This window comes from Microplitis demolitor, chromosome 2 (assembly GCF_026212275.2).
Source record: "Microplitis demolitor isolate Queensland-Clemson2020A chromosome 2, iyMicDemo2.1a, whole genome shotgun sequence".
Classification (NCBI taxonomy): domain Eukaryota; kingdom Metazoa; phylum Arthropoda; class Insecta; order Hymenoptera; family Braconidae; genus Microplitis; species Microplitis demolitor.
The window spans coordinates 20,216,764-20,242,263 of record NC_068546.1 but is presented as its reverse complement, the minus strand read 5'-3'; the positions used below and the strand labels follow the sequence as shown (position 1 = coordinate 20,242,263).

Sequence of the window (25,500 nt, the reverse complement as noted above, 5' to 3'; positions counted from 1 at the left end):
GAGACTTTTTTTTTGGCACTAGAACAATGTATAGATGATCTATAGATAAAGTTAAATGTATTTGAAGTATCTGGTACTTGAAGCACCGAGTTAGTTTATAAATGGGCATCAACCAGCTATAGAATAATGAATAAAATATATTGTAAAAAAGTATTTTACAATAGAAACTATATATTATATAGATAAAGAGATAAAGACATTGAGTGGGCGAAAAAAAAATGAAGACTACGCTTTCGAGATAGCAGAGTAATTTAAAAAAAAAAACTATTAACTTCTATGACGTCAAAGGTTCAAAAGTAATTAATTTTTATTTAAAGTTAACATCAAATACTTATTCTATTTTCTCTCTTTTTGACGAGCATTATAAAATAACTTTTGAGTTATAAGAATTTACTGAGCATGAAGCTCAATTACACTTAGATTTACCTTGGCTATTTTATTGTTTGTGAAATGCTATTCTTGTAGTAACTGCAATAATAGTATACACTATTAAAAATATTAAAAATTATATATTATAACTTTGAAAGTAATAATTTATCAATGTATACTTAAAATTTTATTTTTGAATGTCTGACAACTTTAAATTCATTTTACAGCATTCAATATCTTTTATAATTAAATATTTATTTTATTATTTTTATTATTATTATTATTTCAAAGTAAATTTAAAAAAATTTAGTGACTGAGTTATTTCAAATATCTATTATGATAAACGTTAACCCAAAAAAAAATGTTATATTCCCAAGTCAAACAATTGATTCTCTGTTGATTTTTTTTTATTCTCCTGATTTTCACAATTGAAGAGAACCAAAGGAAAATTATACTAGATACCACGTTCTCATTTAACTCCATGTAATTTTGATTGTCTTTTGGTACTCTTCTGATGATGGTATTTATCGTTTTACACACCAAGAATATCAAAAGAGAATTAAGCGAAAGATTTCCATCTCTTTCAAATTTGAAATAGTGAAAATAGTTACTATTCATTACCAAGTAGAAATTTTCATTCATTAGTTTTTAGAGAGGATTCTCTTTGACTCAATTTTTATTCTCTTTTATCAAAAATTTATTTTTAAAAAATTGAATATTAAAAATTTACTGAAATTATAAGTTTTGGTTCTATATAAATTGGATATATTATAATCATATAAAATATAATTTTTCTTCATTTAAATTACTTGCAAAAAAATTTAACAATCAAACTCATTTAAAATCCAGAAATTTTTTTTTCTTTTTAGGGGATACCCATTTTGCCCGCAAAAATTATTTTTTTTTTTTAACCGTAACTGAAAATTTTTTCTATTTACTTTGAATATCATTAAAAAAAAAAATAGTATTTAGTGTATTTTGAGTCATCGAAAACTTGATATTTCCTTAAGTACCCCGTTTACCTCTCTCTCCCCTGTTATTATTATTATTATTATGATTATTATTATTATCATTATCATTATTATCATTATCATTATTATTATTATTGAAGCTTTGTCCACGTGCAACTGCACTTAAGAAGGATGTTCAAACGGTTATTGAAGTTCTGTTGAGCTTTTACGATTACCTAGTTGTGGCTACCACTTCAAGAAAATTGGCAATAAGTCGGTTGGACACTTCAACTAGTAAACTAAGAAGGATACAATAAAAATAAAAAAATAAGAAGAAAAAAAAAATCCAAGAAATATAAAGAAGTAGTTGAAGAAATAGAAAAGAGCTAAGAAAATTAATGTGAAGTAATAAAAAATAAAAAAATAAAAATGAAGTCAGTAAATGAGAAGCAATGGATTGCAAAATTTACAGTAAAGAAAAAAATAATTATCGTGTGAACATTTAAATAAAATTTTCCATAATAAAAGATAAGGAATACAAAGCACGATAAATCGATTTATCGGATGAGTAATAGAATACAAGAGACAAAACACAAAAGAGACAAATGGGTATCAAGATTCTTTAGGTTGATTGATGGAACTTGGTAAATGTCTAGTGTCTAGTAGCAATACTCCCTCGTCTATATCAAACTATTCTATACAAACTACTTGCTGATGCTTAACTTGCAAGTTGACTGGCATCGTTGCAGTTACTACCTGCAACTATACACTAACTTGTACACTTAAAATGTTGTTTAAAAACCTTCGTCTCAAAATAGACACGTCGTTGCAGTGTGGATTTTAGTGCATGTAGTTTAGCTGGAAAATGTTTAATAAATTACCCGTATGACGGAGAAACAAAGATCGCTTGTATTTGCAACTAACAAAATAAATAAATAAATAGAACTGGGTCAGCCATTGGCATTTTTATTGTTACATTATTGGATAACGTACGTTCGTTGTTGGATACTCTGGATACAGCATTAGATATAATATATAATATACAGCACATAGATATTATATAGCTGATGTATGAAATAGAAGAGGGTATTGAAGCTACTGCTTCTCCTGCTACAGATTTTATTGATTTAAGATCATGATCATATGAGTAGATGTAATCCTCTATAATCTATACTGTACTTTATGTATCGTTAGACGAAAATAATCAAGACATGTAATTTGATAGTTTGCTATTACTCCCATGTTAATAATTATTTACCAGGATACACATTCATTTATAAATATTTTATATATCTATATATATGAGAAATCTGACGCGTGACGACGACGTCGACGTGTGGCCTCGGCCGTGGCAATTGCGCAAAACAAAATTTATTTTCTGGGCCGATTAAACTTTACTACTTTTTTAAATTTCAAATTCAAATTTTTATACTTTTTTCATTAACAAAAATTTACTCAATAATTATTTTTTAAAAATTTACATATTGATAATTTAAATTATGAGTCATAAAATAAAAAAAAAAGTATACGCGAGTTTTAAAAAAATGCAACAGACGTCATACGTCTCAAACTTGGTTTCGTCTTTTTTTGCATCTATAGACAACACATTATATATATAAATATAACATTACTGTGTAATAATAATATAATGCAGTGTGTCACATTCTCTTTACTTGACGTTTGTTTGTCATCAACCATACGATCATTTCATTTAAACTTCAATCGTCTGTATACAAGTTTTACTTGTTTGTTATATAAATAAAATTGTATAGAATACCGTAACAAAAACAAAATACTCTTGTGTATAACGACAAAAAAATAAATTGAATGAATACGGCGATGTTATAGAAGAATAGCGTAAAATACAAACTATTGAATTTGATAAAATATAAAATATACATGAGTAAAAAAGGAGTAACCGCGTAACCGCGAGCGAATTTGTTAGCTGAAACACGATCTGTATAGAAACACATCGCGACTGAAGACTTGATCGATATCTTTTTATTAAAAAAAAAAAATATTTTAGTTTATTTTACAATTATCGAGTCTACCAATACTTTGATTACTGATAACTACTCGAGTAACAAGCAAATAATTGAAGTTTATTTTAATAAACAATTTATTGTTGTTAACAATAATTATTATGTAAATAAATTAATTACGTGAATTGAATTTAAAAATAAACATAGCTTTTGTTATATTTTATATTGATAATCAATTATTTTTTACAATACATTGCTATTGTTTTATATTATAAGTTATAACAAGAAGGTTTCGCATCGTTAACCACAATAATTCAATTTTATTATTATTATTATTATTATTATTATTATTATTATTATTATTATTATTATTATTTTGTTGTAGAAGTACATTAATATGGTAGCTTATTCGTAACTTTGACAAATTGAATTAATCATTTTTAAAACTCATGGGATTTATTGATTGAATTTCAAATGTAATAACTTATTTGTAATAACAATTTATTTACAAAAGTTATAATTATTAATATTTTATTATTATTATTATTTATCTCGGTCATGTCCAGATTACGAAAATTTACAAGTTTATCATGGGTATTATGGACAATTGATTGATTAATTAATCTTGATTTTCAAACTGTTTGACAAATTAAAGTATAAATTCCGAAAACTCATGAAATTTATTAATTAAATTTCAAATGTAATATCTATCATTCATAATAATAACTTATTTACAAAAGTTATAGTCATTACTAATTATTATTATTATTATTGTTATTATTATTATTATTATTATTATTATTATTATTATTATTATTATTACTTTGTTGTAGTAATAAATTAACTTGGTAGCGTATTCATAACTTTAACAAATTAAAACAAAAATTTCAAAAACTCATGGAATTCATGTAATAAATTTCAAATGTAATAACTTTTATTAATAATAATAATAATAATAATTCCTTTCTATTATAACATTAAATTCACTCATAAATAATAATACTAATAATAATAATAATAATAATAATAATAATAATAATAATAATAATAATAATAATAATAATAATAAGAATTTATTTACAAAGGTTTTATTCATTATTAATATTTTTTTATCACTATAATTAATTATTATTATTTTTGTTTTATAAATCAATATGTGGATATATCGATATTTAACATGTTACTATTTTAATGGATGAAGTTGAAAAAAAATTTTTTTCTTTTTTTTTAAGCGATAAATGTGGAGCTGATATACAAACTTTAATCGAGCGTTAGTATTAGACACACATTAACTATTAATAGGATGTAGCACTGCGTTGTACGATATATGAGTATAATATTGAGATAAAACGCTTGGTAGCTTGGTAACTAAACTTGTAGATTGAAGCATTGATGAATATGATGCTGTTGTCGATGATGAGGATAATGATAATGATGATTATGATTAATATTATTATTATTATTATTATTATTATAATGATACTGATACTGATGTCGCTAGATGGTTATTTGCGATCCGATAGCTTTTGAAAAGCCATTGCCGGTGAAACGCATAAATTAACTGTACGCTAGATTACACCAATGATCAAACGATTTAGCTTTTATTAACTTTGAATTTACTATATTAAGACAGTTTTTACCATGAAATTCTGTGATATTGATAGTCACATCACTATATACATTTTCATTTTTTATTCTATCGTCACTTGATAGAGAAACTATAAAAAGTCTACTGTAATAAGTTATTAATGACAAAGTTGTTACATGGAAAAAAATGATGCTCAAAATTTTAATAGTTTGTAGTTTATTTTCGACTTAAAATTAGTATATTCGATACTAATATCAAACCAGGATTATTATATATATTACAAAATAGCTATTATTTATATTAAAATTTGATACACTTTGAAGAGCAAAATTTGTAATTTCGTATATTAAAATTAATATGAAAAAGAATCGATTAATTGGTATCTACAGTTATTACTATTCAAATAAACAGAAAAATTTTTAAAGTGAGGAACCGAAAAATTAGTAAACGTACATATTAATATATAAAGATCTAGTATACGAATTTTTCATTTTATTATTTACCACTTATTCGATATATGTATATAATAAATTAATTTATAATAACGAATAAATAACATTTTATATTAATTATTAGTCAATGGGATAGAATTTATAAAATAAGAGTTAAAAATTTTTGGTATTTTTATGAGCAAAAAATCAGTATCTAGTATACTAATTTTTCATTTTATTATTTACCACTTATTCGATTTATGTATATTGTAAATCAATTTATAATGATGAATAATTGATATTTTAAGCTAATAATTGATCAGTGATATCGAATTTATAAAATAAAAGTTTGTAACTTTTGCAATTTTCGGCTGGAAAAATCAGTATCTAAGATACCAATTCTCAATTTGACCAATCATTACTTTTTAATAGATTATGCTATAAATTAATTAACTTTCAGTAATAAGTCACGTATTATACCTAAAAGTAATAATATTTATTTACTTTTTGAAAAAATTGATAGTAGATTTTAGGAATCTACAAAAATTAGTAAACTACTTTGCATTAAGGACATAATGGTATTAATTATTGATAACAGATTCCACTTTTTACTATTATTTATTAATTTTTAAAATTTTGTTTTTTTCGAATAGTTATGATTACTTATCAAAATAGTAATTAACAATAAAATTCTAATAAAATTTTTTTTTATGCTTTTTCTCTAAAATTTGCTCTACTCTACAGCACATTGATGAAAAAACTATAGCGCCTGTTTTAAAAAAATTTTCATCTTTTTTATCCATTTGAAAGTTGAAAAAAGAATCAACTTTTTTCATGTTGTTCATTAAAATTTCATCGATATAATTTTTTTTTTTTTTTTTTTTTAAAGGCTACAGGAAAAATAATTGACATTCGAAATGTCAAAATGTCTCAATTAACTCCCAGGCGTTTGATTACTATTTCATACAGTAATTTTACATTTTTTTTACATTTTAGTTTAGTTTTTACCCCAGAGATATTCTGTAATTATCATTGCATCAATTTATAGTCTATCATAAGTTTAAATTCATATTTATATTTATACAGTAATCTAATTTTAATCTACACAGAAAAAAAATAATTTTTTGGCGCGAAAAATTTTAGCATTAATTAAAAAATAAAAATTTTCTCTATATATTTTACTAAATAAAATTGAAAAGTCATATATTTGAACAAATATTTTTTTATGTACAGAAATAAATTAAAATTTTCATTTGACCTTTAGAAATAGAAAATTCTATTTTTTTTATACCTACATAAATTTTTAAAAATTTATGATGCTGTTAAATTCATATATATTCATATGTATATATAAATAGATGATATTATATTTAAGTAATTGAAATAAATATGTATTAGTGTGAAATGTCAGTATAAAAAAATTTTTCATCAACAAAAGTCTGCTCTTTACGTCTTATTCTCAAGTATTGGATGCTTATACTGAGCAACGATTGTGAAGTATTCAAGTGTATAACATATATGTATATATATCTGACATATGGCTATGTCTATTTCAGTAAATCCATCGATGAATTTTTTTTACTCTCAGCAAACTCATGTTCATTTTTACCGCAACGAATATAATTTAAAAAATATTTAAAAGATAATGAAAATAAAAAATACCACAATCACTAACGTCATAGCGATGAAAAAAATATTTTATCATAATTACAAAAAATATTGTTATCATATTAATTGATTACTGACGTCTTTGTAATTAATATTCCATTAGTGCCTTAGGCTAAAAAAAATATTACGCATTTAAAAACTTACATACTTGAGGACCGTACTTAGTAAAAAATAATAAATTATAAACCTTTATGCTTATGAATATTCAATTTTTGTATTCTTGACATGTTTATCAGAAAAATTTAAATTTACGAGTTAATTTTTTATTATTTTCACCCTCATGTAGAGAAAAATCGCATGCGCGATGCCCCGGGTTCACAAAAAATAAATAAGAAAAAGTTTACCGTTCAATTCATGAAATTTTGGGCATCGATTAGATTTTTTTATTCATTTTATTCCTCATCTCGTTAGGGTAACTTTATATGACTACGTCTTAAGTTTCATACCTTCAGGCAGTTTTATTTATTTCCTGGACTATTTCCTTGTAATAAATGACGGCGAATTTTTATTTTATAACTTTATTATTTTTGAAATCGTATTATACTCTGTCTTATCTAATAATTAAAAAAAAACTATTAATTTTATTATTATGAGAATTCTCATTCAGTATTCCCACTTTTTAAAAATATGCAATGATCTTGAATTGTCATAACCGAATTCAAATTTTATTAATTGATTCAAAAATAATTAAATGCATTAATTCAAAAGAGAGTAACGTAGTTATGATTTTGATAAGATATTAATTTTTAAAAAATTTTTGAAAAATGATTGACTCTTTGGAACAACCCCAAAACCCGGTGTTTGTCAGCTCAGGGATCTTGAAAGTATTATTACCAAATTTTTGAGCTCAAAAAAGTGTTAACGAGAAAGAGTTCGCGAACATTTAGAACTGATTACATTTTAAGGCAAATCGGACAAGTGGTTTATGAGTTATATGAGAAACCCTAAAAAACTTTGATTTGTTTCATTTTTATTTTTTATATAACTCGTAAACTACTCGATCGATCTACTACAAAATCTAATCACTTCTAAATCTTGTGAACCCTTTCAATTGCCGCCAATCAGTTGATTTGTTCCAAAGATATCTTACACGACGAAAATTAGTTTACACACATCCATATTCACACATATCCACGGAAATAGTTGAATCGTTTATTTGAGAAACCCCATAAGTCAAGAAAACAAAATTTTTCAGGAAACACAATAAACATTTTTCTGGAAAAACTTGCCATTAAAATAGTAAATATATAATTGAAGAGAATAATGTTTGCGTTTCTGAAATATATTCAAACAACAAAAATTCAAGTTTTTAATTGAAATTATTAAAAAAAATTATTTAAAGTTGATTGACTTATGGGGTTTCTCAACCAAACGGAAGAAAAAGTTATAAAATCATTTTTTTTTATTTTCTTCCACTCAAATAATTTATTAGACTGGTAAAATGAAGTATATAATATGATTTAAACTCTGAAAGTCAGAAATTACAAAAAATAATAATTAATTTAAGTACTTTAATTAGTCATATTATTTTTGTTTTTATAAAAAAAGCGCGAACTTTAAATAAAAAAGAAAAAATTATTTCTATAAAACTAAAACTGCATATGTTTATTTTAAAAACCCCATAAGTCATTGATTTATGGGGTTTCTCATTAAAATAAAACTTCTGTCATCCCATGAATTGTTTTTTAAACACTGATTTGATGGATATTTTTACTAATTTTTATGGGGGGACATCCAAAGAACCCAAAAATGCAAAAAATCCAATTTCGAAAAAACATGACTTATGGGGTTTCTCAAATAAACGATTCAGTTAGAATAGTTTTTTAGGACCTCAGAACATCGAGATCTTATGAAAACTTGATTTTCGAAAATCAGACCGAAATCGATAACTTCCTTTTTTTTAATTTTAAATTTTCATAGCGGGAAGTTTAAAATTATTTGTAATTGTTACTAATAAGGAGTTAGACGAAGTTCATTAAATAAATTTCAGTAAAATTTTCATGTTAATTATAATTTGAAACGTCAAATTTTGTAAGCCAAAATTTACCAAATTTCATTCAACTCCTAATTGATGTCAATTGTAAGTAATTTTTTAAAAAATCTATTTCTCAGTGCCATTGCAACTACGTTGCCTTTTTTTCAATTAATATTAATTTTAATATTATCATGACAGTTGGAAATTATTGAATATTTTAAAAAAATGGTGGGAACTTTCAGTATCTTTAATCATAATACTAAAACTTAAAAACTATTAAAAAAAAAAAACAAACTAGTTTTGTTAGAAAATAAATTGAAAAAAAATTTAAATTACTTTTACTACATGGAAAATAATATTCATAGTAATAAATTATCTTCACTCGCTTTCATATCTTGTAATAAATTTCAATTCTTTATGTTACAGTGTAAGGAGTGTTATGCATAAATATCTAGAGAAGAAAAGTGAAGTTAACTTTGATAAAATATTTAATCAAATGTTAGGTAATTAATTTTTGTAAAACATTATTTTATTTATTTATTTATTTATTATATTAAATAATTAATTTTTTTCAGGTTATCTTTTATTTAAAGACTTTTGTGAGACTGTATCAGAGGAACCAGTTCCTCAGCTTAGGTTTTATGAAGAGGTCGGTTACTAAATATTATAATATTATAATTACACTGTAAAAAATTTTGAATACACGGTAGCTGTGAATGATTTAGTGTTCAAATTTTCTACACTTTCGGTGTGAAAGTTACATAGCGCACGGTGTTAAATTTTGGACAGTTTGAATTAGAATGTTTACACTACTAATGATGTAAATGTATAACTTATTTATTTGATACATTATAAGATTAAAATTTCATGTTTTATGAGTATTCTCCAATTTTTTTTTACGCTACGATTTTTTCCCTTAGAGCAAAAAATTCGTAAAAAAAAAAACAAAAAAAAAAAAAAAACAGTTTTTTTTTGCACATTGAGGTATCGAGCTCAGCTAAAATTTAAAAGAAGTGTCTTTTTATTCCAAACAAAAATATATGTATAACTATACGAAAATATTAATTACTATAAATATGTTCGATTGTTTATAAATCTGCAATTGTGACTTTAACAATTTATTGCTCAAAAAGTTTCAAATATTTAATTTTAAAATTCAATACACAGGTTCTAGAATTCTTTCTCCTTAAAATGAGAGTTTGGGTGATCTGATCCGATTAATAGTTTTCATTTTATAGCTGTTTGTTTACGCGGTCGTGGCGAAAAAATTGTTTTTTGTTTATAAAAAGCAATCGCACAGGATTTTTTCCAGTAAAAATATTTTTCTCGTTATTTCTATTGATTCGAATGACAAAATAAAAAATGCTACAAATTTGTCTGCCTGAACATGTATCTGAAATCCTTCTTTGACTGAACTAATTGAAAAATTTTGATCACGGAGGGAATTTTATAGTAAAAATTATCATCTAGTTACAGCATAATTTTTAAACTCGATAGTAGTGAATATCATTAAATTATTAAGTAAACAATCTGAATTGTAGTATCTACCAACTATATGGCAAAATTTACAATTATTAATGATCATCGGAAATTATAACTTTTATTATCTTAACTAATTATAACTATTATCATCATGGTAATTCTTAATAACTTGATGGTAATAGTTACCATCAGCCCAAATAATAATTACTGTCTAAACTAATAAAGAATTTAAATATCGGCGTTACAGTCTGAAGCTTGTCTACATGTAATTTTCTCTTTGTTTACCTGTGTATGTGATTAATTTCACTTAATACTTGGATAATTGTTATTTTGATGATCATACCCAATCATTTGAAGTTATCAATAATAGCTACAATATTTGGAAAGTTTTATTATATTCGGACTTGAACGATTGTATTGTTACTTATTTTAATTATTTAAAGGACAAAATGTACATAGCTAAAGTATGGATATAAATAAAGGATTTAAATTTGTATAAATTTATCCTATTTTTTGTTTAAGAATTTTTCCAACCTTGAATGGTAACAGTTACCATCTTCGATTGTAACAATTATAATTTTTAATAGTCACAATTAGCATCTTCGATAGTAATCGTCACCACCATCAATTGTTACTGTTATCTTTCTCAATAGTAAAACTAATTATTTTACCGCTGAAAAATTTTGCTATCATTTCAAATAGATGAAATTTAAAATCTAGTATAGTAGATAGTATAATAAAATTTTCTTCATGTAATACCTTGTTAAAATTATTGCTCGATATTTCACAGCGTCAATTCACACCTAGCAGACCGTGTAAAGTCCTCAGGGACTATTTTTTTGTAAAAAATTTTTTACAGTGTATTATTTTATATTTTGAAATGATTATTTATTCATTTTTCATAAATAAATATGGTATAAAAGATAAATATGTATGTTGCATACAGATAAAGGCGTATGAAAAACTAGAATGCCCAGAAGAAAGAAGAAAACTTGCACGAGAGATATACGACAACTTTATAATGAAAGAACTCCTGGCGCATTCACATGTAAATATCCAACTCCACACTTGTGTCTATATTTTATTTTTTATTTAACTTTTATTTTGTCCCTTTATTTTTTTTATCTATCATATCACGCCGCTACACTATGAAACGACTGAAAATAACGTTTTTCCTTTACGTACTTTTCTTTTTAATATTTTAATATTTTTTTTATGTATACGCTCTCATTATTATTTATGTGTATTTTTAATTTTTCTTATTTATTTTTAAATTCACAGGAATACTCAACAGATGCTGTCTCTCATGTACACAAATATCTAATGAAGAACGAGGTGCCTGTTAATTTGTTTGAGGTAAATTTAGATTTATATGTACATATTTATAATTCTAGTATATATATTTACGTAAATCATTAACCATTTTTCAAAAACTAATTTATATATTTTTTATCACACGATTAAATTAATTTTTATTTTATTTAAATAAAATTTGATTTCATTTTTTTAATTTATTAATGAAAAAAATTAGTTGCGACAAATTAATGAGATATTAAGACTGAAAAAAAAGTAAAACATTAAATTTCAAATGTGATAATTTTGTGGGGCAATAAAACTGAAAATAATATTGTTCTTGTTGAGAGATATATTAAAAGTTCATAGAATTAAAGTGCGATTCTTGTTCACTCTCCGCTCTCATTTATTTTTATTAAAATAAAAAAATATATGAGTGTATTTTTATGAAATAATCGTATAAGCGAAAAATAAATCACGATGAAAAAAAAGAAAACTTTATGATTTAAGGAATGTTATTTATTGTTAAAAATAATGTTTGTAATAAAAGTCGTTGGAAAAAGATTGAAAATGCGCTAACTGTTTTAATTTAAAAACGTTTTTACAAAAAATCACTCCGGATACGGGGTAAATAGGGAGTTTGTTTTTTCAGCGGAGTGGTTTCGAAGTGATCTAGACTTTATTTCAATCGATACGAAGTTTGAATGTAGAAATAAACTCCCCTTCGGAGTAAATTTTACTCCGAGGGAATCATAAACCAGAATTTACTCCAGATTTAATCCGCAAATTTTTTTACCATCAAAAAATTTGTATCGTAAAAAACAATAATTTTTACGATCGTGTGTCACTGTGTAAAAATTTATTAAAATAATACTTTTTGTTTGTTTTATAAACATACATATTGTGTTTTTTGTTAACATGAATTAAATAACGTTTTATTTTTAGCCATACATCGAGGAAATTTTCAATCATTTAAGGGGCGAGCCGTTCCAAAAGTTCCTGGAGAGGTAACTATAAAAAATAATTAACAAAAGTTAAACAACTAGTTTCCGAGACTAATAAAACAAATTTATAAAGTAAACATTCTTATATTTTAAACGGGCTAGTTGTTTAAGAATTAAAAAAAGCACCAGCACTTATAAAATATTAAAATTACGGTAATAATATTTTCCAGTGAAAAGTACACGCGTTTTTGCCAATGGAAAAATCTCGAGCTAAATATTCAGGTAAGCGAGAGACGTTTCTGTGTTTCCATTCACGTCCCTCGAGGGAATGTTCAATAATCGATAGAGCTCGTCAACGATTTGCCATTGTTTCTTCAGTTGACAATGAACGACTTCAGCGTGCATCGCATAATAGGAAGGGGCGGGTTCGGCGAGGTTTACGGATGCCGCAAGGCCGATACTGGAAAAATGTATGCGATGAAGTGTCTCGATAAAAAACGTATCAAGATGAAGCAGGGTGAGACACTTGCACTCAACGAGAGGATAATGTTATCTCTAGTCAGCACCGGGGTATTTATTAACTTTATTTATCTTCTTCATTACACCTAATTATCATCAACAACAACAACAACAAGAACATCTTCAGCTATAACTATAACTAGAATTATTTATTATTTATAATTAGTAGTAATAGTAGCAGTAGCGATAATTAATTAGAGTAAGAATAACAATTCTAAAATTTTATTAATCATCAATGTTTTTTTTTATCACACTCCAATTGTTTTTGGATTGATAAACAGCAATACTTCCAGGTGGATTGTCCATTTATTGTCTGTATGACGTACGCCTTCCACACACCCGACAAATTGTGTTTCATCTTAGACCTGATGAATGGCGGTGATTTGCATTATCACTTGAGCCAACACGGTGTTTTCAATGAACCTGAGATGAAATTCTACGCCGCGGAAGTTATTCTTGGTCTCGAGCACATGCACCGACGATTTATTGTCTATCGAGATCTTAAACCAGCAAACATTTTGCTTGATGAACACGGACACGTTAGGATATCTGATCTTGGTCTTGCATGTGATTTTTCGAAGAAGAAACCGCACGCGAGTGTGTAAGTTTTTTTTCATATGTACAGATTTTGTAGGGGTGTGCGAATAGTTCAAATCGGATCGAATTGAATTTTTAAGTTTTCGAATTACTCGAAAACTTTATTTTGAACGACTTAAAAGTGTAACATTTTTCCAATGATTCTAATTTATGTCAGAGGTAAATAGAGCTTTTTGTTACTTTAAAAAACAAAGCTCTTCCATGCTGGCCACATGTTTGAAAAACCTGAAAATGTCAGGGAATTATAAATATACTGGAAACATCAGGGAAAAGTCAGGCAATTTCGTCACAAATGGAAAAATTTTTACTTTCTTTTCTTTTGACTGAAAAAATCCGATAAATTTTTTTCTGTCAAAACTGTTCAAAAAGTGGCGCGGCGCGAATGCGATTCTAATACCATTTGGAAAAAAAAATTAGTAGAAATTAATTCCAATAGCGAAAAAAAAAGCAGTTTGAATTAAAAAGGCTGCTAGAAACAAAAAGTCTTGGTAGAAACCAATCGTCAGGAACTACAAGCTATTAACATACATATTGACAAGTTGAAAAACCAAAAACATAAAAAGTATACATAAGTATTGAACTAATAAGTTTCACTATATTTATTATTCGCGTACTTGATTAATATTTTATTAATATTCTATAAAACGTTCTTTTTCATGAAATTTATTCTAGTGAAAATGAAAAATTTATTTATATTTTATTATAGAGTAAGTTATATAAAAACATAGATTTAAAATAAAAAATAAAAAATTATTCATTTAATAAATAAAAAAAACGTATGAACATTGGCAAATAATAAAATAAAGTTTCATTTAACGACAATGGTTGTTTATTTATTGAACTGACTTATAGCATTTTATTTTGAATTAAATAAATATTTCCAATGATTTAATATTACCACATATGGTCAGGGAATTTTTTAATTGTTTCACTGGAACACCTGGAAAAGTCAGGAAATTTCAGCTTCAAAAATCTGGTCACCATGCTCTTCATTAAATATCAATTTAATACTCGAAAGCTGATCAGAATCTTTCCAATTCAAATCGAGTAGTTTATAAATTACAAATAATTCAAATCTCAGATAATTCTAAAATTAACGAATAATTCAAAAAGTTACTAATAATTCGTAAATTTAAATTATTCGATTCACACCTCCCTAATATTTCATATTAATATTGTCTTTTTTAAAACTACGATACGATACGATACAACCATCGACAATGCATCAAAAGAATTTTAATATCACTAAAATAATTAATAAAAAAAACTGTGGCTGGAGTTTGTCATATAATTTTATGGGATCAAATGTCTATTTTAAGACGACTTCGGTTATTTTTATGACTAAATTCATGTCTTGGAAATTCCCGGTCAAAAAAGAGATGAAAATTGTTACTCAAATTAGTTAATTGCATTCCGAGGGTATTCTGACAGACCCTCGTATCTACGATTAATTTCATATTGGAGATACCAAGTTTTGTTCGAGTACTCGACATTTGAAAGCAGAGTTTTAGTTACATCACGAGGCTCTTGTGAACTCAATATTATATTCCTACCATTACGATAATTGGAAGCAAAATTACATAGTGAACATTATAAATAAAAATTATATTTATTTCTACTCATGTTTTTTATTAAAACGGATGGATATTTTGAATTTAAAACTTTAAACTTTAAATTTGCGGGCCGCTAAATAAATTTAAAACTTAATTCCAGTCTCGTCACAATCGCTTTTGTTTATCGTAAGCCTCATAATAATCAGGTCATTCTAACCAATCAAGTTGACAATTAAAATTTGTACAACAGCTATTCGGCTTGAGTTATCTCGTTCCGTCCGGCTAAACAAGTAAAGCATTGAAGCTCGTAGATTCAATGCAGGAAATTATAAATAATAATATACTACGTAGTAAAATAAAAATGACACTGATATGACCAGACGTCTGATAATTTTTTTATTTTTACGAGCAAGTTACATGTCAAGAAAAATGAAAATTTTGAAAAATGCATTCGTGGATTTTTAAAAAATTTATAAAAGCAAACTTTCAATATTTTGTTCTACTGATGGTGAATTTTTAAAATAAAAAACAAAACCTTTTTGATGTCTGTCTATTTCAGTATTATGAATAAACCACGAATTCAGATTTTGAATGATGGCAGTATTCGCCTTCGGCGGCAGTTAACGGCACTTATTTATAAACGTCTTATTTTCTCTTGTCACATAATAGACTATTTTAGAAATAAATATTTTGTTATTGATTTTTAAATTTCCCGCTATTGAAAATTTTCAAAAAAAAGAGAAGTTATTGGTTTCGGTTCGATTTTAGAATATTGAGTTTTCATCAGATCTCGACGTTTTGAGGTCTTAGGAAACTATTCTATTTCTGGACGTCCGTCCACGTGTATGTGAACTTTTTTTGTCTGCCGATATCTTTTCTTGCGGTTTTCTATTTTTTTTTTTATTTTTTAAGCAACATTGATTTGAATTGACAATTTTTTGAGTTCATAATTAGTTCCAGTCCAATTATTTGCTAACTTTAGTATCATTGATAAGAGTCGTAAATGTTCATAATTTTTTTTTTCTTGTTCTTCAAACTCAAAAAATTGTCAAATCAAATTATTTTTGCTCACAAAATAAAAAAAAACCTACAGGAAAAATCTTCACCAGTTGAAAATTTTTCATTTAATAACTTTTTCAAAATTCTCCAAAAAATGTTCAACTTAAAGTTCAGAATTGTCTCAATTGTCATGACCGTTTTTGGAACGAATTTTTTTCCACGCAGTCAGTCGTTTTTCATTTTTATTTTTTTATGAAAATAATTCACTAAGTAAATTAAATTTAATAAACATAAAAATAATATTTGACTTATTTTGTTTTCATCAGCGGTACCCATGGATATATGGCCCCCGAGGTGCTGTCAAAAGGAACAACATACGATTCTAGCGCTGATTGGTTTTCCTTTGGTTGCATGATGTACAAACTGCTAAAGGGTCACAGTCCGTTCAGGCAGCATAAGACTAAGGACAAACATGAAATTGATCGAATGACATTGACGACGGTGGGTGTAAATATTTACACAGTATTTAAACAAATATTGGTTTATGTTTATCAATAGAGTTTTTTAAACATTATCTACTGCATGACAGAGATTTATTTGTATATTTACTTATAATTTTTAAATATATTTTATTTCCAGTGTCTAATTTCATTTGAAATTTATTTTTTACACTTTTTATTGTTTTATTTATAGAATGTCGAGTTGCCAGATACGTTTTCACGTGAATTACGTTCACTTTTGGAGGGTCTATTGCAACGCGATGTCAACAGCAGGCTCGGATGTCGCGGCGCTGGCGCTGATGAATTAAAAGAACATCCGTTTTTCAATGGAATTGATTGGCAGCAGGTTTATATGCAGAAATATACACCCCCGTTAATACCACCCAGGGGGGAAGTTAATGCTGCGGATGCATTTGACATCGGTTCGTTTGATGAAGAAGATACTAAAGGTATAAAATTAACAGACGCTGATCAAGATCTTTACAAAAATTTCCCACTCGTCATTTCCGAAAGATGGCAAGCTGAAGTCGCTGAGACTGTTTTCGAAACAATCAACATTGAAGCTGACAAGGTATTTTAGTACATTTATTTTTTTTTTATTAATTTCTAGTAATGATACACAGAAAGAATAGATACTGGTTACTGTCCTGCTTAGTAATTGACGAAAAGTATAAGAAAAAATCCATTTTAATATGACTGATTGATATTACAACAGGAGTAAGTCATTGCTTAACACGTAAGGTACTCGCGAGTCATAAGGCCTGTCGGGTAATAAGGCCTAAGTGACAGAAATGATGTTCAAAATAACCGCCTCCGCTAAAGGCTACTCTAGAAGAAGGGTCTTAGTAAAGACGTTACGACAAATTTATAGAGTCCCGATACCACGTTCCTTGTCTTCTATATTTCATCATCCATCATATGCTATCGTAGCGCAGAAGAAATTATAAAAAACAATCTAGTTTTCTGTCTCTTAAAAAGAATACTAATAATTTTAAGTGCTGTTGAGCAAAACAATCTAGTCTTCTGACTCTTAAAAAGTATTGTTGCTAAATTTAAGTGATGATTCATCTCTAATACTAATTTTATTAAGTATAGTTAAACTATTCCAGTTTGTTTAACCCGTAGGCCTTATTACCCTACCGTAGTAAAATAAGGCCTATTCGTATGGTTTTTGTAAAAGTATTATTTTTTGTTTATTTATGGTAAAAATTACCATTACTTCATTACATTTTATGGCTAATGTATTGAAATAAAGATTAATGATACATTTCGATAATTAAATGCAATATTTTCGATTCTATTCAAAATCTCCCTTAGCTAGGCCTTATTACCTGCCGATACCTTACTATTACTTTTTAAACAGTAACCAAAGCTGTGCTACTGATTACTGTTAAAATAGTTATCGTTCATAGTTCATATCTCTTAGTACAACTCTTGTTGGTGTAGTAGAGTTTACTATTTAGTGACAGGAATAGTTACTTAAATCTCGTAGTTCTCGTTAACTTCCGGAACAGTATTCAGTCCTGTTCTGACATGAATGGTTACTAACTTCTTATGTGTCTGAAGTGTCAAGAATAGTAAAGACACATATAAATGTAGTAGTAGATCACGTCAGAACAAGACTGAGTACTGTTCCGAAGGTTAATGAGAACTACGAGATCTAAGTAACCATTCCTGTCACTAAATAGTAAACTCTATGCAGCAACAAGAGTTGTACTAAGAGATATGAACTATGAACGATGACTATTTTAACAGTAATCAGTAGCACAGCATTGGTTACTGTTTGAAAAGTAATAGAACGTGTTAAGCAATGAATTACTCCTGTTCTAATATCATTCTGCTATATGAAAATATATTTTTCCCGATCTTTTTTGTTGATTACCAAGCAGAACAGTAACCAGTATTATTAATTTCTTTCTGTGTATTGATACAAATAAAAATATACAAAAATTAATTTTATTTAGATGGAAAATAAAAAGAAAGCTAAACAAAAGCAACGATTTGATGCTGATGAAAAAGGTAAATAAAAAAAAATGGTAGTCAGATAAAAATAGAGAAAAATCCCTTGGGTTGAATGAGCTTTTTTTTTTTGTAAGTTGCTATTTATTATATTTACTTAGCTGTCCAAATTTTTCCGCGCAATAATAAAAATTTATAACAAAATTTTGTTTTCTAGAAATTTAAGACTTTTTTTTTTTTTACTTCTAGTGGATTTCTCTTTAATATAAAAAAAATATGAGTATTTTTATTTGCGTAAATTTTAAAAAAATTTTATGACAAATTAAAAAAAAACAAAAATGATAGTTTAGAATATTTTAATTTTTTTTACTGCACGCAAACGCATGCATATTGATTAAAATTTTTACAGGTAAGTAAATTTGATCAGCAACTTAAAAAACAAATAGCTCATTTCCTGGGAATTTGATCCTGCTTGTCAAGCTATAGATTTACGTCAACTGAAAAAATATATGATAATTTATTTCGTTTATTAAAGGGTCTGATTGTATACTCCATGGTTACATTAAAAAACTTGGTGGTCCATTTGCTAGTGCATGGCAAACACGTTATGCCAAATTATACCCTAATAGACTAGAATTACATCCAGAATCAACAACAAAGCCCGAGCTCGTCTTCCTAGATCAAGTAGAAGAAGTAAGTGCTGATTTACAGCATGTTAAAGGGGAACAGTGTATTGTCGTACGTACTCGTGATGCTAAAATAGTCCTCACTAATCCCGTAAGTATTAGTTCTAAAGTAAGAAGCTGTTAATAAAATATGGTCACAGTTATGGGGCTGGAGGTGTCGCTTATTGCAAAAGTTGCATCAAATAAATTTGCAAATTTTTTTGTTACGATAGAAAGTCATTTCTTATATATTTGTAAATATTCCTATGTATAAGGGATGGAAGGGGGGGGGGGGGGGTAAAAAGGAAAATTTTGCGTGACGTATTTTATAAACGGCCTCTAATCAATTATTAAACATTGTTATTTAAATAAATCTATGTATATTTATTTATGACTTTTAATTATAGGATGAAATCAGTTTGAAAGAATGGGCACTGTCGTTAAGATCAGCGCACAAATGTTCCATGGAGATGTTAGGTAATATGGCGCGAAAAGCTGGAAAAATATATGGCACAGAACGTGATCCAGTGATTCCACCGATGCAGCGGTCAACAAATGGCAACTAGCGCCCTTTATTAATTAATAATTTAAATAATAAATTAATAATAAATAAATAAATAAATAAAATAATAGGTAACAGCGAAATAAAAACAAGGAAAAATATGACTCATTGTCCCACTGCCCCGCAGCAGCGAAATCAGCAGCAGCAAATTTTTTTATACCATCAGAATTAAGAAAAAAAAAAGAAAATAAAAAAAAAATTAACGATTAAAAAACAAGGCACAATTACTTTATTATTTTTATTTAGATTTAAATCAAGACATGAGTATTTAAATTTTTTTCCTTTGCAGCGAATAAAATAATAACAATAATAATTAAAATAATAATAATAATAAAAATGTCCCAAATTGTAACGACGATTAGCGTCGTGTTGTATAGACTCTAGTGTAGTAGAGATATATTGCATTGTGGAGTAAAAAATAAAATAATCTGCGGTACAAAAAAAATAATTAAAAAAAAAAATGTCATTGACATAATTCGTATGTACCAAACAGCAATTTAATATAATATACTAAAATAAAATGCAATGTACGTTCATATGTGTGTACTTAGGTCGTTACTTGTATCAAATTGTGTTATATATACGTATATGTATATATATATATGTATATGTATATATATATACAGATATATTTGTATGTTCGTAGTTATGTGAGCAGTGTGGCATGTAGCAATTAGTTAATTGAGCCACGTTGTAAAATTGATCAACACAATTAAGAGAAAACGAATGAATAAAAAAAAATACGAAATACAAAAAAAAAATAATAAATCGACGGTAAAAAAAATACGCCCACTAGAATCATTATTAATTATTAAAAAAATAAAAAAAAATAAAAATAAGCGTAACTTATAATTCGATGCATAACTAAATGCGAATTATAAATATTCGAGTATGAAAGTGAGAAAAAATGAGCGAGTGACATGACACATAACACAGAAATAATAATAAACTAATTTTATTTGTTTTTACTTAATTTATTAAACTAAAACATGAATATTAATAATAATAATAAATCAAGTTTTTTCTATTTCCAATTATATGAAATAAAAAAAAAATAAACGATAATAAACGTTACAATAGGATACTTGGTATTTATTACGTATCCATGAAAAACATAATTATAATATAATTAATAATAGTAAAATTCATTTGTATATTGACAGAAAAATAAAATAAAAAATTAACGATACTTATGCTGCGTTAACTTTGTAATAAGGAAATAAGTTTTTTATTCTTATGCATTGGGGCATGGGCTTGCAGATTGTTTACATTTAGGCTGAAAAAAAATAAGTATGTATTTTATTAGCTATTAATTAGTAATTAACTATGTAAAAAAAAATTTTTTTCCAAAATTATTCATGATCCTGAAGTTAGAAGACTATTACAAATTTTCGGATTTTTTATTTGCAAATAAATTACAAAAAAAAAAAATTAAAAATATGCACATATAGAAAATAAAAAAAACTACATGTGCAATTTTTTAAAATATATTTTTTTTATAATTTATCGCTTGAAAAAACAAATTATTCGACGGTGGCTAACTTTAGTATCATAATTATTCCTGACAATGAACTTCAAAAATTCATAGAATTCTGAACTTTGAGTTAAAAATTTTTGTAATTTTAAAATAATTACAAGTATGACAAATTTTTAACCATAGACTTTTTTTGTGGATTTTTCTTTTTTTAATTTTTTAAGCAAAATTAATATGAATTGAGAATTTTTTGAGTTTAAAAAAAATTCAAAATTAGTTCCAATCACTCGATTTTTGAACGAATACGAAAAATAAAAAAAAAACTGACTTCCAAAAATTTCTTATATAAGTCGAAAAATCTTCACATATATTTTCAAATTATTTTTATTTTTCTTGCTTCATAACTAAATAAGTCTGGTAAGAAAATTCCGAAGTTAGTAAATTATCAATTTTCGGATTTTTTTTACTATATCTATTACAAAAATGAGAAAAACTAAAAATATGCACATGTAGAAAATTAAAAAAGTTATAGATGCAATTTTTAAATTATTTTTTTTTTATATTTTATCGTTTCAAAAAAAAGTTTAAAAAAACGCGCAGGAAAAATCTTCACTAATTGAAAATTTTCCACTTAATAATTTTTTCAAAACTCCAAAAATGTTCAACTTAAAGCTCAGAATTGTCTCAATTTTTCAAATTCTCTGTCATGAAAGTTTTTGGAACGATTTTTTTTTACACAAGTATAAATGTAATAAATAATATTAATTTTATTGTATCTTACAATTCGACATTGGCCCTCTATGCAATAGTGAACTTCACAGTCAAGTTTGAGATTACCACGACCTCGAAATTTGAAAGTTTTAAAGTCAGCTTGATAACAGTGAGTTTCCTCGTTCCATACCCACGGACCAAAATCTGGTTCAGCTGGACATCCATCTTCTTGAGTAACAATCACTACTTTTTGTTCTTTATTGTCGTTTGTTGATATGTTGCATTTTTTTATCATTGCCCGGAAGACTTTTGGCATGATACAAATTTTAGCAATTACTAATTTTCCAGCTTCTACTTGTTTAACAGGCTTATTATTATACATCAGTGCCATTTCGTGAGATGGTGAGACACTCATAGATGATGCTGGACGACGTATTATTTTGTTGTTTTTAACTACCGTCAGATCTTTAGATGCTTTGTCAACTTTTGATGGATAGTTGCATTGAATGACGAACGTTTTAGTGTTAGCGTTTATTTTATGTGGTGGACGTAAGACAGTAAGATTGTATTCAGCAATTGATTTTCTAAATTTAACCCCACACTTATTGTAGTTGACAGTAAAACTGCCTTCATTAGTTCCACTAGGATATATGTCCATACAATCTGAATAATCTTGATACCCCTCGACGTAGAGTTGAGTTTCTACGCCACCTTCTTGATAAAAGTTTATTTCTGTACCGTCTGGTAAACAGACTAGTTTGTAGTCAAATTTTGACGGGTCTGAAATTCAAAAATTATTATTATTTTTTTTCTTTGATGGTGAATCTGCATAACGATCAATATTTTTAAATATTTGCTATTAAAGGAATAATGGATTTTCTGATATTATTCGCTGACTTAGCATTATTTAGATTCTACTCATTTGCATGAATTATTTTATTTGTTGGTGAAGAAGCTTCAATATTGGGACGAAACGTCTAATTAATGGACAAAATTAAATTCAAATTTTTAATTTACTATCCACCTTCTTTAACATTTATTATTTTATTAAGTTGATGATATGATTTTAAATTAACTATTACGAGTAAGTTGCAGCCACGTGTCTGTCTATTACTAAAAAATTTATTGAATATTATTTGAATTTAAATATTATTCAAATTTATACTCTAGAATCTTTTGTTTATTTCTGCTATCATTGAAATTTAATGAAACAAATCTCATCATTGACTGGCAAACTTGTTGATTTTAATGATTGTATAATCATGGGTTGTTAAAAAAAAAATCTACACATGGTCAAATTTTTTGTTGTTAGTCATCTAATGTATTTTTTTTTTTCACTGATATCAAGTCACCCTGATTAAACAAAACGATTTGTGACAATTAGAAACGATTAAAAATTAAATCATCATTAATCGTCATGGATTTTCAGATTTAATCGTCCCAAATCATCAAAAGACGATTTATTATTTTACGATTAATGACGATTAAAATTTTAATCGTTTTTAATCATCAATTGACGATTTATGACGATTCAAAACGATTAAAACAGTTTTAATCGTCACAAATCGTTTTGTTTAATTAGGATAAATCTGTTTCATTTTTCAATCATAGAAGACATGGCTAAATATTTTTTATTTTCTTTCAGGTATATGTATAATAGGGTGGTCGTTAAAAATTAAATTTCCTCAGGTGCTTCATAAAAAGTTTCTTTTAAGTGAAAAAATACCTGGGGAATAAGATTTTTTTTTAAGTAAAAAGAACACGTGCCTCAGGACAATCAAAGTTCATTTTTCGATACAATCGCGGTTTTTTATAAATATCTCATGAAATATGCAGATTAAAGAAAAAAATCAAAGGAACAAATATGTAGGAAATTAAATTCTTCACAAAAAAGGTCATGTTCATTTTTTTTATAAAATGTGTATTTATGAAGATATTTTAAAAAAACTTTTTTAGATCTTTTGAATTTTTAGTTAAAAGAAAAAACCAAATTCCCCAGGTATTTTTTTCATTGAAAAGAAGCTTTTTAAGGCGCCTAAAAAAATTTAATTTTTAACAACCACCCTAATGTATAATTTTATATATTCAGTCATATTTAGTGACAGAATAGTTAAAATATTAATTTATTTCGAGTAATTAATACGACTGTATTTTTTCCCGCGTAATTTAAATTTTATTCAAATGATATAGCAGTTTATTTATCTCAAAACTCAGAAATAAAAAAAGAGTTTAAACTATAAAAAAGCACAAATTCAAGTCAAGACCTTCCTAATGATAGCAAATTTAATAACATTGACATATTTTATCATATATATATTACGGGAACAAAATTTTCCTTGTTCCCTTAATAATATAGATATAGATGATTATTAATTTATTAATTATCTTTATTATTTTTAGGTAATTTTGAATAATAAACACATAAATTTTACCTCCACATTCATCATTCTTTTCATTAGAAATATCTTCATGTGGGTTTGCTGACACTAGTACAATAAAACAAAAAATATTTAAAAATATCACTTTACTATTCATCGTTAATTGATGTTTTAGTTTTTAATTAGCAATAAATAATTAAATGAATTAATTAAGACTTTGAACTCAAGTATGATGGACAATTCAAATAATTGTCCTTTATATACTTGAGAGTAAAGCCAGGAATTAGATTTCTTTATTGATATAATCATTTTTTATTAACAAAACGTGCATATCAAATTTACTTATTTCCGAGTCTTTATAATTTTCATGTTAATCAGAGATTTTGTTTTAATTCGTGCATTCTTACGATATCATCTCTAAAAAATTATCAAAAAACATAACATTGCAAATTAGTAAAAGATTAATCACGCGGTAAATTGATTACATGAAAGTAAATACGGAAATTAATTTTTGCAGAAATAAATACAATGTATTTTTATATTTAGAATACCTGGTAATCAATTCAAATTTTATTACATTTTTTTTTAATGCAATTCGATATTTTGTTTATTTATTATAGTGAACGCTTGTTTTGAGAAAATAAGACACGAAGGAACTGGAAAAATTTAAAACAATCAATTGTAAATAAAAAGAGACAGCAGTTTGTTGTTTTATTTATTTATTGTTTGTTTTCAGAGTAAGGATTAAAATTAAATTTAAAAATTTGAAATATTTATTTTTTAAATATAAGTAAATAATTATTTTTAGGTATTCAATAAATTACATGTTTTATTTAGAGTCTATTTAATGATAAAATTATCAATTGATTAATTGCTTGGATAATTAACAATAAATTTATTG

The 25,500-nt window shown here is 26.1% G+C and overlaps 2 protein-coding genes across 4 annotated transcripts in view; one reads left to right on the top strand and one right to left on the bottom strand.

The window, feature by feature from the left end:
* Positions 1-21,225, top strand: part of LOC103575167 (G protein-coupled receptor kinase 1) — a 28,090-nt gene extending 6,865 nt beyond the window's left edge. For 2 of the 3 annotated variants that reach the window (XM_008554840.3, XM_008554839.2), the window contains 13 exons: positions 9,390-9,466; positions 9,539-9,612; positions 11,392-11,493; positions 11,727-11,801; positions 12,684-12,745; positions 12,913-12,964; positions 13,061-13,252; positions 13,483-13,802; positions 16,677-16,851; positions 17,044-17,421; positions 18,815-18,869; positions 19,345-19,586; positions 19,882-21,225. In XM_008554840.3, the coding sequence (XP_008553062.1) occupies positions 9,390-9,466; positions 9,539-9,612; positions 11,392-11,493; positions 11,727-11,801; positions 12,684-12,745; positions 12,913-12,964; positions 13,061-13,252; positions 13,483-13,802; positions 16,677-16,851; positions 17,044-17,421; positions 18,815-18,869; positions 19,345-19,586; positions 19,882-20,040 (1,963 nt within the window). In that variant the 3' untranslated portion in view covers positions 20,041-21,225. The remainder of the gene's footprint in view (positions 1-9,389; positions 9,467-9,538; positions 9,613-11,391; positions 11,494-11,726; positions 11,802-12,683; positions 12,746-12,912; positions 12,965-13,060; positions 13,253-13,482; positions 13,803-16,676; positions 16,852-17,043; positions 17,422-18,814; positions 18,870-19,344; positions 19,587-19,881) is intronic. The other variant, XM_008554841.3, reaches the window with a different exon arrangement.
* Positions 21,167-24,846, bottom strand: LOC103575169 (uncharacterized). The gene is made up of 3 exons (XM_008554846.3): positions 24,654-24,846; positions 22,292-23,001; positions 21,167-21,312 (listed from the first exon to the last, which is right to left on the bottom strand). The coding sequence occupies exons 1-3, from the start codon at positions 24,754-24,756 to the stop codon at positions 21,271-21,273; spliced, it is 855 nt and encodes a 284-aa protein (XP_008553068.1). The 5' UTR covers positions 24,757-24,846; the 3' UTR covers positions 21,167-21,270.
* Between the last annotated feature and the right edge of the window lie 654 nt (positions 24,847-25,500).

Coding starts and splice junctions, on each gene's coding strand:
- LOC103575169 (XM_008554846.3), bottom strand. CDS start 24,756: ATGAATAGTAAAGTGATATTTTTAAATATTTTTTGTTTTATTGTACTA. Junction 23,002..24,653: donor AAAGAATGATGAATGTGGAG/GTAAAATTTATG, acceptor TTTGAATTTCAG/ACCCGTCAAAATTTGACTAC. Junction 21,313..22,291: donor TAGAGGGCCAATGTCGAATT/GTAAGATACAAT, acceptor ATTTTTTTTCAG/CCTAAATGTAAACAATCTGC.